At 35.3% G+C, this 18,180-nt stretch overlaps 1 protein-coding gene across 1 annotated transcript; it reads right to left on the bottom strand.

Moving 5' to 3' along the window:
• Nucleotides 1-1,877: 1,877 nt before the first annotated feature.
• On the bottom strand, nucleotides 1,878-3,848 carry LOC118891764 (microtubule-associated protein RP/EB family member 1-like). The gene is given in 3 exon segments (XM_036845465.1): nucleotides 1,878-2,037; nucleotides 2,951-3,161; nucleotides 3,164-3,848. Coding segments are annotated over 3 exon segments (933 nt in total). The 5' UTR covers nucleotides 3,801-3,848; the 3' UTR covers nucleotides 1,878-1,952.
• Nucleotides 3,849-18,180: the final 14,332 nt, after the last annotated feature.

Below are 18,180 nucleotides of genomic sequence, written 5' to 3'. Positions count from 1 at the left end.
CAGTAACGCGACCTTGCTGTTGAGAGACATGGGGCTAGAAGTAGGTAAGTTTGGAATGATCCTGGATAAGAAAAAGTTCAGACTCTTAATGAGGAATGTGGTAATATGGATGGAAAAGAAATGGTGGGTTCAAGAAGCAGAAGAGAATTAATTTAATGATTTATTTATTTATGAGATATTTAAGAAGTAGATAATGAGAAGGATACCCATGTTTTTTCTTTGTGTGACTGTGAAGAGTGTGAAACTCTTACTTATAGCAAGTTATACAAGTAAGATAAAAGGTTTTGGAAAGAAGACAAGTAGTAGACATTATTTAAGCTCTTTTCTGTGTATATGAACTGAGCTGTTGTCTTTCATATGTATTCTTTTATTTAATCTTCACAATTACCCTTTAAATATATATTATTTTGATAACATTTTTACAGGTTAGGAAACTCAGTTGTAATGAAGTTGAGCAGCATGGATACTATGTGGCAGAAGAGAGAACATGCAGTAACCCAGGGTTTGTAACCCTTGGCACTGATGACATCTTAAGCCCAGGTAATTCCTGGGGGGAGTTGTCCTGTGCATTGTAGGATCCCTGGACTCTACTCATTAGATGCCAGTAGCAACTACCTTCTCACTCAGTTGTGACAACCAAAAATGTCTCTAGATATTGCCAAAGTCCCACAGGGGAGGGGAGATTTGCCCAGTTTTGAGAACCATCGATCTAATCTCCCTTACTCCAACCTTTGTGCTATTAATGAGTCATATATTGCCTCTTGGAGTTCAGTATGTATCTTTGAATTTGACGTTAATAGATTATGAATATTATAACTACCCTAATTCTAAATGGAGGCAATGGTGAAAAATAGCTTATAAGTATTATCAGAAATTTGGGAAAATTAGTGAAATTGTCTTGGTCTGATGGTAGTTTTAATCTCTCTAACATATGCATAATTAGTGATACTAAAGAATTTCACCTAACCCATTTTGTTTCATATAAGATTTTATTAGCACAATTAAGCTGCTCTTTAAAATCCATAAAAGTCCATCTGTCTGTAGTCTTGAGGCAGGCACATCTTTTTCAAGGTCATTTTGTAAATTGATAATTAACCTTCTAAATATAGGTACTTCATACTAAAGGTCTTTTGCCATATCTAATTAAAGCAAAGCAGTTGTATTTTTATCTCCCAGAAGATATGTGGCTTGCATTTATATTAGCATTTCAATTACAATGATGATTTCTTGGTTTTTATCAAAATAAAATGGTGGATGAAAACAACATCTGTTGAGATATTAACAGTAGTATTTGTGTATATATTATTATTATTATTTTTTTTTTAAATACAGAATTTTACGTAGAAACTGTTTAAAGTAGCAAAAAACCCTGTCAAGACAGACCAGGTGGAAAATGGGTTCCCAATAAAATGGAATTTTAGGGGAACAAAAGTCTAAAAGGCCACAAAAGAGAAATAGCACCACTGTTATTTGAACAATGGCTAGTTACTTGCATTTTTTGGCATTGTTAGTCACTGAATCTGGGTTTTCCTCTGAATTCCACACAGAGCATGCACTACACAACAATTTTATCATAAAATACTTGCTTGCTACACACATTTTAGGACAAGCTACCACCAGAAACAAATCAATACAAATACATCAGAGGCAGAACAATCTCAGTAGTGGGTAACACACATTTTGCAGAATTCTGCTGAACAAAGGAACTGAATAGGCTGTGGGCAAAGCAAATGAGGGAGTTAAGGAATGAAATATTTTAAATATTAATAATTAACTCAGACATGGTACTGTATCTTCTGCAAAAGAAAATTAACATTTAGTAACACGCTAACATTTTTATCTCCAAAGAGATTAGTGCACTGGCAAAGTATTTCGACAACAGTGGAGGGCTGTGGACAGCGGGTACCGAAAACACCCAGCCTTGCAGATCCCAAGGTAGCAGTGGCCTTCCTTCACTGATCACTCCCTTTGCCAGAAGTCCAGAAAGAACTTGCAGCATGATCACCTGCCTGCTGAACTTCCACGCTAAGCAGCAAACTTTAAGGAGCCAAAGAGGAGTCCCCAGTGGGCAAGGACAGCAGAGAAGAGAAACATGTTAAATGTAAACTTAAAAGACAGTAAAATGGGACACAACCCCCATTCAGATCCCAGAGATGTGGGCAAGTCCCCAAAAGTAGTTGTTAGATTTAAGAACTGGACACACCTCATTTCAAAACAACAACAACAACAAAACACAGTACATAGAAATATCGGGGATAACTGGAAAATTCACCAGAGAAATGTTCTATGAAAATCAAGCTCTTCGACTCAAAACGTCTCAGGGCTGAAACACACCCTCTATTCATCCAGGCAACAATGTCTATTGCTTCTTATCAGGGATGCAGCTGGTCAAGGACACTAAATGGCTTTACAAAGCAACTTTTCAAACTTTCCTCTTGGGCCAAGGTCTGGGCCTGTGAGGACCAGGCAGCCCCGTGAGGGCTGGGAACAGCAGGTCCCAAAGGTTCCAGGTTCTGGCCCTTCCTTCCCAGACACAATGTCAAACACACAAAAGCTACTGTCATGTTACATTTTACATTTTGAAATATGGAAGCATCTTTTAAATACTCTTAAGGCATTTATTTATTAAAACGTTCTCTGTCAAGATTTCACATTAGCTTAAAATTCCAATCAGTCTTTACATTTCTCTGCTGAGGTCTCCACCTTCTCCAGCCATCAGTGCTACCGCCATCTACACAGTGAGCCCCATGGTCAGCCTCTTTGTTCCCTGGGTGAACCAACTAGATGTTAATACTGCTCTGCTACAAGGTAAAAGCTCCTAACTCAAACGTATTGGAAAAGGAGTGAAACTTCTGCAAAGTGCACTTTAAGAAGAGGTACTTTTTACTTATGAAAAGAAATCAGTGAGTCCTCTAAGAATAATAAAAGGGAATATTTTACAGTTAAGCACATGCTTTGGAGTGAAGAATTCGGATGATGCTCGGCTGGTCCAGGCTGTTGATACTCTTCTTGTTCCTCCTGCGGGCCCCCTTCATCAGGTATCACGAAGCCTTCATCTGTGGCATAGAGAATATCCACAATCCTCTGCAATACAGGGTTGTTTTCCCCCTCGTTCTCCTGGCAAATCAATTCAATGTTCCTTAGCTTTCCAAAGTAGAACTCTCTTTCTCCAAGTCTTTGATGGTAAGTTTCAATACGTTGACCTGCTGCATCAATTCGGCTGCTTCGTCATCCCCGTTCCCCACACCAGGATTCTTCGGCATCACGCCCGGGCCAGCCTTAGGGGTTGCAGTAGTTCTGTGTGTTGCAATGGGCCTCTGTGGAGCTGCACTGCTAGAGCTGAGAGGTTTCTTCGGTTTGTTCAGAGCTGGAGCAACAAGGCAGGGGGCCACCGCAGTTTCTTGACCTTGTCTGGCAGCTACAGGGTCATAGTCTTTCCCATCATAGTTTGCATCAAAAAACTTCTTGAACCACTGAACGAATTCAAAATTGTCCTGAAACTTTCCTTTTACTAATTTGTCCACAGGAATTATTTTGTCAACACCCATCCTCTTAAAACCTGCTTGTAGTATTTTGAAGTTCTGGATGTATCCATGTTCTAGCTTAGCTTGGAATTTCACTTCCTTCAAGGCAATGGAGCCAGGGAACAGCATGTCCATAAACTGACAATAGGCAGCCCCTGAGCACAGCTGTTCAATCTCTGTCAGATTCAACTGCAGAGACTCATTGATCCAGGCCAGCATGTCATGTCGACTGCGGTTATCCCTGGTGACCGACGTTGAGTACACATTCACTGCCATCTTCGGCTCTCGGCTGGACCGCGTCCGCTGCCCGGTCCCGGCTCCGGTTCCGTCTTCGTCTCATTCAAACCGCCTGACCCCACCCGCTCCTGTGTATATATTATTAATAAGCTTTTATTAAGCACCCACTTGTCTGAATCAGAGATTTATAGATTCCAAAAGAGATCACACAGAAAAGTACTAAGTGGGAAAAACAGAGTCTAATAACTGATAAAAATTTAAATATGAAAAAAAGTCATGGACCTATTGATGTATGGAATCCCAAATTGGTTTAAGATTGAGAAATTAGAACGCTAAAATGAAAGACTATTGAGGAAAAAGCCAGATAGGCACAAGTTAAATGAAGATTAATTGAACAACATAAAGAAGATTACCATGCAAGGATTAAAACCAAGATATTGGGCTTCCCTGGTGGCACAGTGGTTGAGAATCTGCCTGCCAATGCAGGGGACACGGGTTCGAGCCCTGGTCTGGGAGGATCCCACATGCCACGGAGCAACTAGGCCCGTGAGCCACAATTGCTGAGCCTGCGCGTCTGGAGCCTGTGCTCCGCAACAAGAGAGGCCAGGATAGTGAGAGGCCCGCGCACCGCGATGAGGAGTGGCCCCCGCTTGCCGCAACTAGAGAAAGCCCTCGTGCAGAAATGAAGACCTAACACAGCCATAAATAAATAAATAAATAAAATAATTTAAAAACCAAGATATTAAGTATTCCAATAAAACATTTATTATTGTTTAGCTGTTAAGTAATAAAGCAAGGGTCTAGTTACTGGAGAATTGAAGGAATGCAGTTAAAATATAATGGGCCACAATACAAAGAATACACTTTATTCTTTCGAAAATTTGAACTACCTTTGTAGTTAGGTGTCTGCATTCAAGATCCAACACGAATTGATAACTGTAGAAACTTGGGAGGGCTTTATTTTATTTTTTTAACATATTTATTGGAGTATAATTGCTTTACAATGTTGTGTTAGTTTCTGCTGTATAGCAAAGTGAATCAGCTATATGTATACATATATGCCCATATCCCCTCCCTCTTGCATCTCCTGCCCACTTTCCCTATCCCACCCCTATAGGTGGTCACAAAGCACACGCTGATCTCCCTGTGCTATGCAGCTGCTTCCCACTAGCTATCTATTTTACATTTGGTAGTGTATATATGTCAGTGCCACTCTCTCACTTCATCCCAGCTTACCCTTCCCCCTCCCCGTGACCTCAAGTCCATTCTCTATGTCCGTGTCTGTATTCTTGTCCTGTCCCTAGGTTCGTCAGAACCCTTTTTTTTTTTTTAATTTAGATTCCATATATATGTGTTAGCATACGGTATTTGTTTTTCTCTTTCTGACTTACTTCACTCTGTATGACAGACTCTAGGTCCATCCACCTCACTACAAGTAACTCAATTTCATTTCTTTTTATGGCTGAGTAATATTCCATTGTATATATGTGCACATCTTCTTTATCCATTCATCTGTTGATGGACATTTAGGTTGCTTCCATTGTTCACATGATATAGATTGTATTATAAATCCATTTTTAATTTCTTTTTTAACAGTTTGAAGACAAAGCTAAGTAATATCTGTGTATATAATTGGATGATATAACCCTCAAGTCTCTCTTTTTTTTCTTTTTCTTTCTCAGTTTTTAAAATTAGAAATATAATTTGCACTTAGTGAATTTCACAGATCTTATGTGTATATTGGATGAGTTTTTACATATATATAATCTTTAGATCTATTTATCTATCAGTTGAGACTTTTAAGATTTCCTTTATCCCAGAGAACTTCTTTTTATTTTAAATGGTATATTAGATGGTTTTAAGTGTTTTTTTGTTTGTTTTATTTGTTTTAAATTTAGATATAATTGACATATAAAATCATGCAAGTTTAAGGTGTACAATATGTTGATTCAATATATTTATATATTGCAATATGTTTACCACCTTAGTATTAGCTAAAAGCATTTCTTTATGTACCTCTTAGGGCAATTTTTTCCCCAGAAGCAATCACAAACCACATTTCTGATTTCTCTAAATATAGAATAGTTTCATCACCATTCCAAATTTCTTTGTGCTTCACTTATCTCTCCTTCTACTTGTGCAAACCCTGGAAATCACTGATATTTTTATCATCCTTATAGTTCTGCTTTTTCATGAATATTACATAGTTAAAATCATACAGTAAGTGGCCCTTTTAGACTGGCTTCTTTCACTTAGCAACATACATGCAAGATACCTCCGCGTATTTTCATGGCTTGATAGTTCATTTCTTTTTATTACTGAATAATATTCCATTGTATAGATATAAACATGGTAGTTTGTTTATCCATTCATCAATTTAGGGACTTATTGACTGCTTCCATTCTGGCAACTATGTGTAAAACTACTGTCAATAGTCACACGAAGATTTTTGTGTGAATATTAGTTTTCAATTCATTGCAGTAAATACTGAGGAGCTTAGCTAGATCATATGGCAAGACTGTGTTTAGCTTTGTAACAAACTATCAAAAAGCCTTGCAAAGTGGCTGCTCCATTTAACATTCCTGCCAGCAATGAATGAAAGTTCCTGTTGCTTTACATTCTTGCTAGAATTTGGTATTGTCAGTGTTTTTTGGATTTTAATAGCGGTGTAGTAGTAACAAATTGTAGTTTAATTTGCAGTTCCTCTCAAGATTATTTCTTTATCTTTGATATTCTGCAGATATGATATACTTAGGTATAATTTTGTTGTTGTTGTTTTGTTTTGTTTTATCTTGGCATTTTTCCTGCCTGGTGTTCTTGAGCTTCGTGCATCTGTGGTTTGGTGTCTGGTTTGGCGGTTTGGTATTAATTTAGGGAAATTCTCCATCATTATTGCTTCAAATACTGCTTCTGTTCCTTTCTCTCTTTCTTTCCTGATATCCCTATATATGTATGTTACATTATATGCTATGTTACAGTTTTTGTTCTTACCCCACATTTCTTAGATATTCTGTTGCATTTTTTTCAGTCTCTGTTCTCTTTGCTTTCAGTTTTGGAAGTTTCTATTGACATATTTTCAAGCTCAGAGATTCTTTAGCTGTATCCATTCTAGTAGTAAGTGCATCAAAGACATTTTTTATTTCTGTTTAGTGTTTTTGATCTCTAGCAGTTTCTTTCTGATTCTTTCCATCTCCTTGTTTAGATTATCCTTATGTTCTTGAATATTGTCTATTTTTTTTTCTATTAAAGCCTTTAACGTTTTAATCAAAGTTGTTTTAAATTCACTGTCTGATAATTCCAAAATCCCTGCTATATCTGAGTCTGGTTTTCAGTCTTGTTTTGTATCTTCAAACTTTGTTTTTGTCTTTTACTATGCCTTGCAACATTTTGTTGAAAGTTGGACATGATGTGCTCGGTAAAGGGAACTATAGTAATTAGTCTTTTAGTGATGCAGTGGTGAGGTGTAGGGGCAGCGGAAGCATTCTGTAGTCCTATGATTAGGTACTAGTCTTTTTGTGAGCCTGTGAATATCACAAGTACCTGTCAATCCTCCCACCCCCATCTTAGGTGGGATAGTATGGGTGGAGGGGACTGGAGTTGGGTATTTCCACCGCCGTTAGAAGGCTAGAGGAGGCTGGATTTGGGTATTTCCCTTGCCCTAGATCAGTGAGTCTCTGACTAAACCCCAATAGGCTGTGGTGAAATAGTTCCTTTTGAGGGTAGGTCTTGTTAAGAAGAATGGAATGCTCTGGCATATTTCAAAGTGGTTACTTTCCCACTTGGTTACTTTCCCAGTGGTTACTTTCAAAGTGGTTACTTTACTTTGGTTTGTAGGAAACCAAAGGGAATATTTCTCCAGTATTCACCTTGGGAAACTGGAAGAGCTACAGGAAATAAAACTAAAGTGTGGGGCTCCCCCATGGAGTTTTAAACTCACAAACTTGTTATCACTGATGGTCCAGCAATTTTTCAATTCAGATTTTCCTGCCCTGGTATTGAATCCCATGGAGACCTCTGCCCCCTTATTTTTGCTCTGGAAAGCTGCAGTTCTATCTACCTGTCTGCCTCTCCAACTTTTAGAGAAGCAATTTGCCCTGTGACCTCACTTCTCTGACATATCTAAGAAGAGTTGATTTTTCACATTGTTCAGCTTTTTACTTGTTATTAGGGCAGGCTTTCAAGCCCCTAACATGCAGGACTGGGAACTGGCAGTCCTGATGTGCAGCTTCTTAATTACAAATGATGTTGACCATCATTTCCTAAGCTCACTTGCCATCTATATATCTTCTTTGGTGGTCTATCTGTTCAGATATTTCCTGCATTTCATGTGGGTTGTTTATTTTCTTATTGTTTACTTTTAAGTGTTCTATGTGTAGTTGGATATGGTGATTTCAAAATAATTTCTCTCCCTTGAGCATTTTCAAAGTGGTTACTTTTCCCCTTTCTCTGCCTGAACTACTGGGGAGTAGGGCTGAGGAAAGGGGATGTTTTTCCAATTTTTGCAGTGTGAACCTGGTGGTATTCCTGAAGGTAAACTAATGAAACTGTGGGGGCTGCCCTTATACTGGGCCTATAGGAATTTAACTTTCAGTCTGTTCCACACTCAGTCTACAAGCAGATCATCAGCAACTGTTTGGGCTTTCTACCAGTCACTGTCTTCAGTGGCTTCTCTCCTGATAATCATGATTCTCTGTACTTGCCTTTTCCCCCTGTTTTCTGAGACAGTTTGCCTTGTGACCTCAATTCTCTGATAGATCTAAGAAGAGTTTGCTGATTTTCAGTTTTTCAGAGATTTTTTTTTCTTGTAATGAGGGTGGAAGCTATGACTTCCAGGGTCTTATATGTTAGAGTAGAACCCACTATGGTGTCACTTGAAATTATATAAACAGTGGTATATATATGAACTCTTGGTATATAGCAATCTTGTTTTTTCCTGGATGTTCTATTCTTTTTTTTTGAAATGTATTTCTGTATGTGTGGACAGTTCCAAATTATTTACATTATAGAGGCCTAATAGTACATTTGATGTCTTAAAGAAGTAATTCCCCTCGTTGCTCTTCTTTTGGCATATTTGTTGTTCAAAATAAACTTTGTAAATGATTTTAATAACTATTAAAAAGTGGAAAATGACAGCACTTTATTTGGAATTGTAATAAATTTATAAATTAACCTATAAAAATGTAATACCTATTATATTGATCACTCCTATTCAAAGAGAATTTTTCATTTTTTTCAAATCTACTTTCTTTTGATTCAGGAAAGTTTTATAGATGTTAACATCTACTTTAATTGATTTCTTTCTAATTTTACTTCCAGTCATCCTGTAAATTGTTGTTTTTTTATTGTAAATGGGGGTTTTTCTCTATATTTTTTATCTTTTTTGATAGGCTTTCTTTGCCTATATGTAAACTATTGGTTTTTATGTACTTTTCATTGTTATTACTTTAGTAAGTTTTTCCTATTTTTCATGGTAGTTTTCATTGGATTATTTAGTCTGTGACATCAATCTATAATGTTTATTCTTTCTCTCAAATTCTATGTTTTTTTTCTCTTCTCCAATTGCATTGACTATGTTTCTTATATTATTTTAAATAGTAGTGAACATGGAAACGCCTTATATATTTGACAGTAGCAGAAAAGGTTTTTATGTTTTTCCATTAAAATTAGATAAACATCTTTGGGTGAATGCATATTGTTCTATCAATTATTATTTTATTTAGCACTCTACCACAAATGGGCATTTTTTCATTTTTTATAATTTATAAAATTAATAAAATATTTTAAATATTTATGTGATTCTCCTTATATTATTATGATTGGACTATATTGAAACAGTTGCTTCTATTGAAATGCTTGGATTTCTGGGATAGTTGAAACTATATTTAGTCATGTTTTTAATTTTTTTTACTTTTCAATATGCTATTGAATTCTGTTTGGTATTTTTCATTTAATATTTCTGAATTTATATTCATAAATGAGCCTGGTATATGGCTTTCTTTTTGGTGTAGTTCTTGACAATTTTCTTAAAGAATTTTATGGTTTCATCATAAAATTAATTTGGAAGTTTTCCTTTATTCTCTATTCTCCATAATAGATTAAGCAGCATTGGGATAAACTGCTTTTTAAAGGTTTCTTTAATACTTTAGAGAGTAAATTTGGGCACAATTAATAATTATGCCAGTGTAATAAGTAAGACATATGATAAAATTCATAATGTGAGAATATAAAGTCCTATGACTCAACTTGTAATGTATTAATACTAACCATATTTATATGCATCCTTGAGTGTAATTTTTTTCAAAATGGCCATTTTTGGAAATATACAAGCTCTGTTTCATAATTGCTTGTTAAAATGTAATTTAAGTCATTTTGGAATTGCATGCAAAATATGTTTGCATGGTATTTTAAAATATGATCATCTATTTATATACATAATGCTTCTTAAATTGACAGATTCCTAATTTGGTTACTTATAATTAATTATAATTAATAATACTATAATTATAATTTATTAATTCATGGATGCATACATTAATTCTACACCCTCTTACTAGTGCTATGTTATGGTCATGTGATAAACACAGGATATTAAAATTAAAATAAGACTTAATTTCCCACTTTAGAAAAAATAAAGGTAGTGTGACACAGATCCACAGGCAAGGAACTCTATAGCTCCTAACGGCAGGCAAAAAACATACTATATTTTAACTATCATATATTAATGAAATGATCTTCAGAAATGTTAATAATTTAAGCAACTTAATCTTATGGGATGTTCTGCTGACACCAAGTTCAAGACTTTCAGAAATTGTAATGCTATTCTTTTAGATTTTTAGCATGAAATTGAATATGTATGAAACCCTACCTTATTATTTTGAATAATGTATTGGAAGAATACTCTCAAGGTATTCAAATGTGACTGCAAACTCAAGAATGATATTACATGATGATGAAACTAATGATTCTTAAATTTAATTGGCTTGGGTTATAATAAAAACTCCATCAACCTTAATTACTCTAAAGACTTTGGACAAGGTATTTAACCTCCAAACTTCTGATTTTCAATAAAGGAAAAGATGACCCTAGTAAAACCTAGCTTATAGAGCTGGTGTAAAGATTAAATAGTCCCGTCCCTTACTAAGCAGTCAAGTGTTTGCTATATTTTTTATTAAATAAAAAAGGCAAATGACTGATAAAATTGAAGCTTCTTATTCTAAGACCAATCAAAACCTAAAAATTTCTTCTTCAGGTTACTCTGCGAATTCAGTTGATATTTACCAAATTTTTAACAACAAATTTGGTTACATTGAGCACATTTCCTAGTTTAGGCCCCTCAGCTCACCACTTGAAACAATTCTCCTCTGAAGCAGATATTTCAGGAGAAGATCTGGTAACACACACTCTGAAAGTGTACAGCTCATTTCTGCCAAGTTTGTAGCAAATATCTGGGATGGATACAAACCATACATTATTCTGATACTTAAGGTCCTTGCAGCAGGAATTCTCCATTACCTGCATCCTCACCCCTACCATGAAGCTCTCCATGTATCCACCCACTACTGGGGCATATTCTCCAACTGTATATTCATATAAGAGATGGAGGAAAGAATACAGATTATTTTACTTCATTATGGAATTTGTTTAATACAGTTTTTATCCTTACCTAGGAAACAAGTTCTCCAGTCTAGCAATAGCAGAAAAAAAGATACTTTTTATTCCCATTTGAAGAATATGTCTATTAAATGAAATTCTAATTAATTAGAATTCTTTAGGGAGGAGTGATAATTAGGTTCTCCTGGACCCCCTACAGTGTAGAAATTAATTAAATAACAAATTAAAGAATGATTTTTTACATTTTCAAAGTGGGGTTACCACCTTCAGTAAATTACTTTCTATATCATTGATTTTTTCCCTTTATACTGGCGATAGAACTGAACACCTCGACAAACAATTTCTAAATACCTCAATTTAATCTTCATTACATACAAAAAATTATCTCCCCACAAGGTATGTATTACTTTTCCCTTCAAATGTATATTTGGGGTATTTAAAATTATTGCTCTAATTGTATTAAATACACATTTATGTTTTTTCTCATTTTGGAAGCTAATACTGAAAAAGTATGTCTGTTAACTATTTTGCGTAGTAGCTAACAAAGGACAGAAGCACTCATATAGACAACTGATGATGTTGTACAATTGCTGAGAAACTCATCATACCTAAAAAGAAAAATGGGCTATGGAGTCAGAACAGCACACGTCTCAGTTCTGCTCTGTCACTGACCACACCTATGCAGGTAGACCAATTACCAAGTCTTTTTACACCTATTTGTACTTAGGTTACCTAGGGTTAATAATCATTACACAAAGGTCTACTGGAACCATGTGTATCTGTCTTGAAATAATATTTTATCCTGTCATTGAATTCCAGTATTTAAATTGTCAAAAGTAAGTATCTGCTTTCTTTAGAAAACCAAAATGAAAACCTATTATGTAAACACTTTCTAGTGATATAATTTAGGACCATTTTACACCAATGTGCTTAGCATTTTGTTTTTATGGTGATTAGTTTATAATTGGATTGGAGAGACCCAGTTTATTTTCTCTACATAAATTACTTAAAGATACAGAATACATAAATTATAAAAGAATAATAGATTCAGGACAATATCTTCTCATAAGATACCACTTACTATACGGAGTCAGATTATAAATTGAATTACTAGACAAAACTACCTCAAAGGATTCTAAATATCCCTTGAAATATTTTTCTAGTAGATTTTCAATTATCAATCATCAAGGAATTATCTATATATTTATTTAGTGTCTGAGAATATTTCTCAAAAACAAGATTGTTTTCACAGTAGGTATGAAGTAAGAAACACACACAGAGGAATACATAGAAACATTTAGTGAGTAATTAACTTTTAAGAAAGCTAATTTATATGTTTTGAAATATACTAATAATTTATTGATATTGAAAGTCATGTCACAGTTGGTTGTAGAAAAATACAGAAAAAAATAAAATTTAAAATTAAGATAAACTGATTTATACTAAGAAGAAAACACTATTCATACAATACATAATACTATATGCACAAATGATACTACTTTTTAATGTTTTACATGAGACAATGAAAGTGAAATACAATTTTGTTACATTATATTATTGAATAACTGATTACAAAGGAATTTTTATCGTTCAACGAGACATAATAAAACACGTTAATTATATAATAACATATTATTTCTTTTTGAAAAAGGTGATGACCTCAATTTAATTTTTAGATACCTATGTTCTTAAAAAATCATTAAAATTGAAATAAGTCAATGAAAAGCAATCCTAATAAATTGACCTTCAAAATGAAAGAAAAAAAATGAGAATCTCCTGTTTTTTTTTTTTCATTTTGTTAAAACATTATTATGAAAATCCACTTAAATAAGAGAACTATTTAATTTATTTTTTTAATTAATTAACTTATTTTTGGCTCGTTGGGTCTTCGCTGCTGCACACGGGCTTTCTCTAGTTGCGGTGAGCAGAGGCTGCTCTTCGTTGTGGTGCGCAGCCTTCTCATTGCAGTGGCTTTTCTTGTTGTAGAGCACAGGCTTTAGGTGCGCAGGCTTCAGTAGCTGTGGAGTGCAGGCTCAGTAGTTGTGGAGCACAGGATTAGTTGCTCCGTGGCATGTGGGATCTTCCCGGACCAGGGCTCGAACCCATGTCCCCTGCATTGGCAGGCGGATTCTTAAGCACCGCGCCACCAGGGAATTCCTTAAGAGAGCTACTTTAAGTGACTTATCCCATTTTGGATTTGAAGAGAAAGTCTTAAGCTTAGAACCACTTAGAATAGAATCCAAGAGGATAAGGATCTCTTGTTTTTAAGGGAATAAGGAGATAGCATAAATAAGGAAAGCAGATTGAGAAGACTGAGTCCTTGTTATCATGGAGGGTATAGAATGAGAAAGAAGTGCCTAGTTTAAATCCCATTATCAGCACATGTGGGTATGTTAGGAAGGGCTGGTGTGTTAAATAAGAGTGGCAAGGTACATCTTGGTAGAAAGCTATGGAATTCTCTTCACTATAATTATTAACTTATGATTTGGATAATTGAGTATTTCATAAGTATGTGTGTGTGTTTTAATTGCTGCACACTTTGAGGAGCAGAATGAGAAAGTATGCTAAGAATCAGAATTTAAATCAGACTTTACTAAGAGTCTACTCATCTATGATGCCCAGGAAGGAATGAGGAAAATGCTCACCAGCCAGAAGCTAGGTGACTCTCACACTTCATGTCCTAAATATAAAAATTCAAAATGGCAGGGCTCTTTTATATATTGGTAATACCTGAAATATATGTATTTTAAATTGTTTTATGGTTAAGCAAGGGATTAAGGCTTCATGATACTCAAATATGAGAGAGCAGACTCTGCAGGAGAAGGGAGGAGGAACCCTTAAATCTTGATTTATCAAATTTCTAAAAGCCATTTGAAAGCTAAAAACATGTCTGCTATTCAAAAGTGTGAATTTATCTAGTAAAACATTAATTATATATTATATTTAGATTTTTATCATTTTTCTTCTAAATAGAGGCAGGCAGCACTGGAGGGGCTGAATTGTTAATTAGTAAACATTCGCCATCTCGCTAAAGCAAGAATGTTATTCCAGATAAGCAAATTAAACCATTATTTTGGTTAATCAGTACAAACATGGATAGAATGTGTAATAAAATTCAAAATGTGCTTGAATTTCTAAGACAAATCAAGCAACTTCAAAGACTCTTTGAGTTTGTGGAACATTATGCTATTTGGGAGTACAATTTCACTCTCCCCTGCCATTAGCTGGAAATTAATGCATTAATTCATTCAATAAACATATAATTTGACAGAACGAACACGGCCTTGACTGTAGAATGGTAAGAAAAGATATACTTTCAGTGCTCCTGGTCCTTACAATTTAGTGGAGATAAGAATAATTCATCTATTATACACATAAATATTTTAAAATATTAACAGTAAGCTTTAGGAAGGAAATGAATGGTTTGACTATGATAGAAAATAAGGAGAGGAATGTAGTACTCTAGATAAAATGGAGTAGGTGAGACTTTATAGGGTTCTCTGTCTCCCTCACAGTGTTTTACTTCCTGTTCTTTCATACTTTCTCTTCTGCATTGTTGTAGTTCCTTTTCATATTCTACCCTCCTTGCCTGAAAGTAACTTTAGATAATATTTTGTCCAGGAGTATAAGACTCTAATGATATCTGAGCCCTTTCATGTACAAGAATGTCTTTCTATCATCATTTTAAGAACAACAACAAAAACATCAACTGCAACAAAAACAATCTTTACTCATTTGCTGAGGATAAAGTTATTGGGTAATAACAGCTTCCAAATAAAGCAGAGTAAAACTCTTCTCATTCTTGCAGTATTCATTATTGTTTAGGAGTCTGAGGCAAAAAAATTTTGAAGTGACTGAAGAAAATCTCCTCCTTCACTGAAGACTTATAGGATATGTTCCTCATTCTTATAGTTAACACTTTTCCCTAATAATGTTAGGGACTGTATTAGCCTCCTTTTGTAGATCACTTAAATCTTTCCAGCCCCAACTGCCAATGTCGAATTGATTGGTTCAGAGCAGATTTTACCTACTTCACATGTTCACCCTACCAGCACATGGCTGCAGTGCCTTTTGCTACCAACCTTAAAACTTTTCCAAGTGACACAACTGCCATTCACAGAGGAACCCTGTAAATGCCATGTTTGACCAATGATGGATGCTGGACAGTGGATAAGGGTTCCCCTTTAATAACCCAATCCTTGTGTATAGTTCTGCTATTCTTTTACAAAGTCTCCACAGAATGTCACACAGGATTAAACATCAGTTGTCAAATTGGTGACCAACTTCATAAACCATCCTTCATAACTAATTCTTTATCTTTTTATTTTTGCTCTCTCTGTTCCATTTCTATATTGCTCACTCCCTAATATTGCTTTGGAAATTAACTATTTGCAAGCCTCCAATTCAGTTCTACCTTTAGGGAAGGAGGGGCTGTCATTGGTCAAGATAAGGTCTTACTTTAGAAAAGCCCCTTTAATCTGAAAACATCAAAATTTTTCCACTCAAATATTTTGATCACTTATATTTTATGATTGTTTCTTTTCAATCTTTCTGGAGGCTCCTTTGCCAGCATCACTGGTTAGTTTGCTGCATCTCAATAAATTTTACTCATTATTACATAAGGCAACATCTATTTAGACCAGTGGCTAACTTCAAACAAGTGAGTTACACTTTGGTCTATTGTCTTTTGTCTGTTGAATGGTTTTTCAAATCTAAAAGGAAGGACAAATCAGTGTGAGCACTCTCCTTATTTCTGCTCTCTGGTAGCTCCTCTCCTTTGTAATTGTGCTTTAAGGTAATTTAAGGTAATTGTAATTGTAATTTAAGGTAATCCTACTTTCTGGTCTGGTTACATTTCTCTGTTACTCTGAACATTATTGTTCATGAGAAACCACAGTTTAGCTGATGTATTTAACCATCTTTTTTCTGTTTCTAATAGGCTTAGAACTGTAAGAGTTGCCTATGGTAACTACACCACCCATATTCTATCGTGCCTTTACTGTCCCTCTTCATATTTTCACATCCAGCTATTTTTTGGTGTCTAGAATTTCTCTTAGGTTGTACTCACTTGGATCAAAGGTTAGAGAGGCACAACTGCCCATCTTGCTAATTAGGACAGACCCAGGACTTTTGATCTCTCTGTGTTTGATAAGCTCTGCTCTAAGCCCTTTGCATGCAGTATCACACTGAATCCTTGCACAAATATAAGCCCTATTTTACAGCTGAGGAAACTGAGGCACAATAAAGTTAAATAATGTGCCTCCATGTTACACAGCTGATGAAAGTCGGAATCAAATTAAACAACATTGTCTGAAATCTGAATTCAAACAGTCTGATTCCAGAGCTTATGCTCATTGCCATTTCAATCAATACCTTTCTTCGTCTGTCACATTGATGATATTGATTGAGGGCCTATTGTGAGCCAGGCACAATTTATAACAAATAAGACAACTTATAACAAAATAATTTATAACAAAATTGCTGATGTCTCCTATGTACCAGGAAATGTATTAGCCACTGAGAAAGATGAGGTGAATGTCTCTATATTCATGCTTATTTCTGAACCATGCAACTCTTTATTCAGTTCACTCCTGACCATCTCCATCTTAACTACTTCAGCCCACAGTCACTCCCACTTTTGTTACTGATACAGTAAACTAACCAGACTACATGCTTCCATGCTCCACCTCTCTTAATAATTCTCCAATCTGCAGTCAAAGATATCCTTATCAAGTGTAACACACACACACACACAGAGTTATGTTAGTTCCCTAAAATCGTGCAGTGCCTTCTCATTTATTTGTCTTTAGAAAAAGTCATATTTTCTTAACATGGCTTATAAGGGCTTCAGTGTAAATCCTATCTCTCTTTTCAAAGTAATGTATCAACATTTTTCACCCTCAGGCTCTACCTTCAACCATAGTGAATTTATTCAAATTCCATATTTCATGCCTGCCAAATCCTGGGTCTGGCACATACATTTTCCTTTGTGGACTGTGAACTCCATGAGAGCAGGAACTAAGTATATGTCCAAACCAATATACCACAATGCCTGCCACATATTAGGTACTTGTGAGTATTTATTATTTGAGAGAATAAATGCCTAACAGCTAAATTCACCTGTGTTGTTTCTTTGTTCCTCCTTCAGGTTTCAGCTTATATATCACTTCCTTCAGAAAGTTTTAAATTCCTTGCTCTAGAAGAATCACACATAACTACAAAGGCCTGTTATTCAAGAAAACCAAGTGTTTCATTGTTGTTGTTGTTGTTTTCTTTCTTTGTGTAGTTTTTACTTTTTTATATACAAACTATATTTTAACTGGCTGGATAGCAAATGAAAACGTCAATTGTCAGCCTCAGTGTAAATCTGTAAATATGGGATAGTGGAATACATAGATTCGACTGATATGTCCCTTGTGTAACAGGGGTGCCTCCTCTCAGACCCTATGGACCACTATCACATGGGTATTTGCCCAGTATTGTCACATCTTCCAGCTTTTCAAAAGAGTCCAGGAAAACAGACTTTCCTCTCTAATATCAATTTTTAAATGTTGACAATCTGTTCAAATTTTAAACAACCTTAGGTCTCTTTCCCAGTTTATAACCTCCATCTAAAGTATGCTAGATGGAGACCTTCAAGATGGCGGAGGGGTAAGAGGTGGAGATCACCTTCCTCCCCACAAATAAAACAAAAATACAGCTACATGTGTAACAACTCCTGCAGAACACCTACTGAACACTGGCAGAAAACCTCAGACTTCCCAAAAGGCAAGAAAATCCCCACATACCTGGGTAGGGCAAAAGAAAA

The sequence above is a fragment of the Balaenoptera musculus genome, chromosome 3 (genome assembly GCF_009873245.2).
Source record: "Balaenoptera musculus isolate JJ_BM4_2016_0621 chromosome 3, mBalMus1.pri.v3, whole genome shotgun sequence".
NCBI lineage: Eukaryota > Metazoa > Chordata > Mammalia > Artiodactyla > Balaenopteridae > Balaenoptera > Balaenoptera musculus.
Note: the sequence above shows the minus strand (reverse complement) of the source record. Positions and strands in the feature narration are given on the sequence as shown.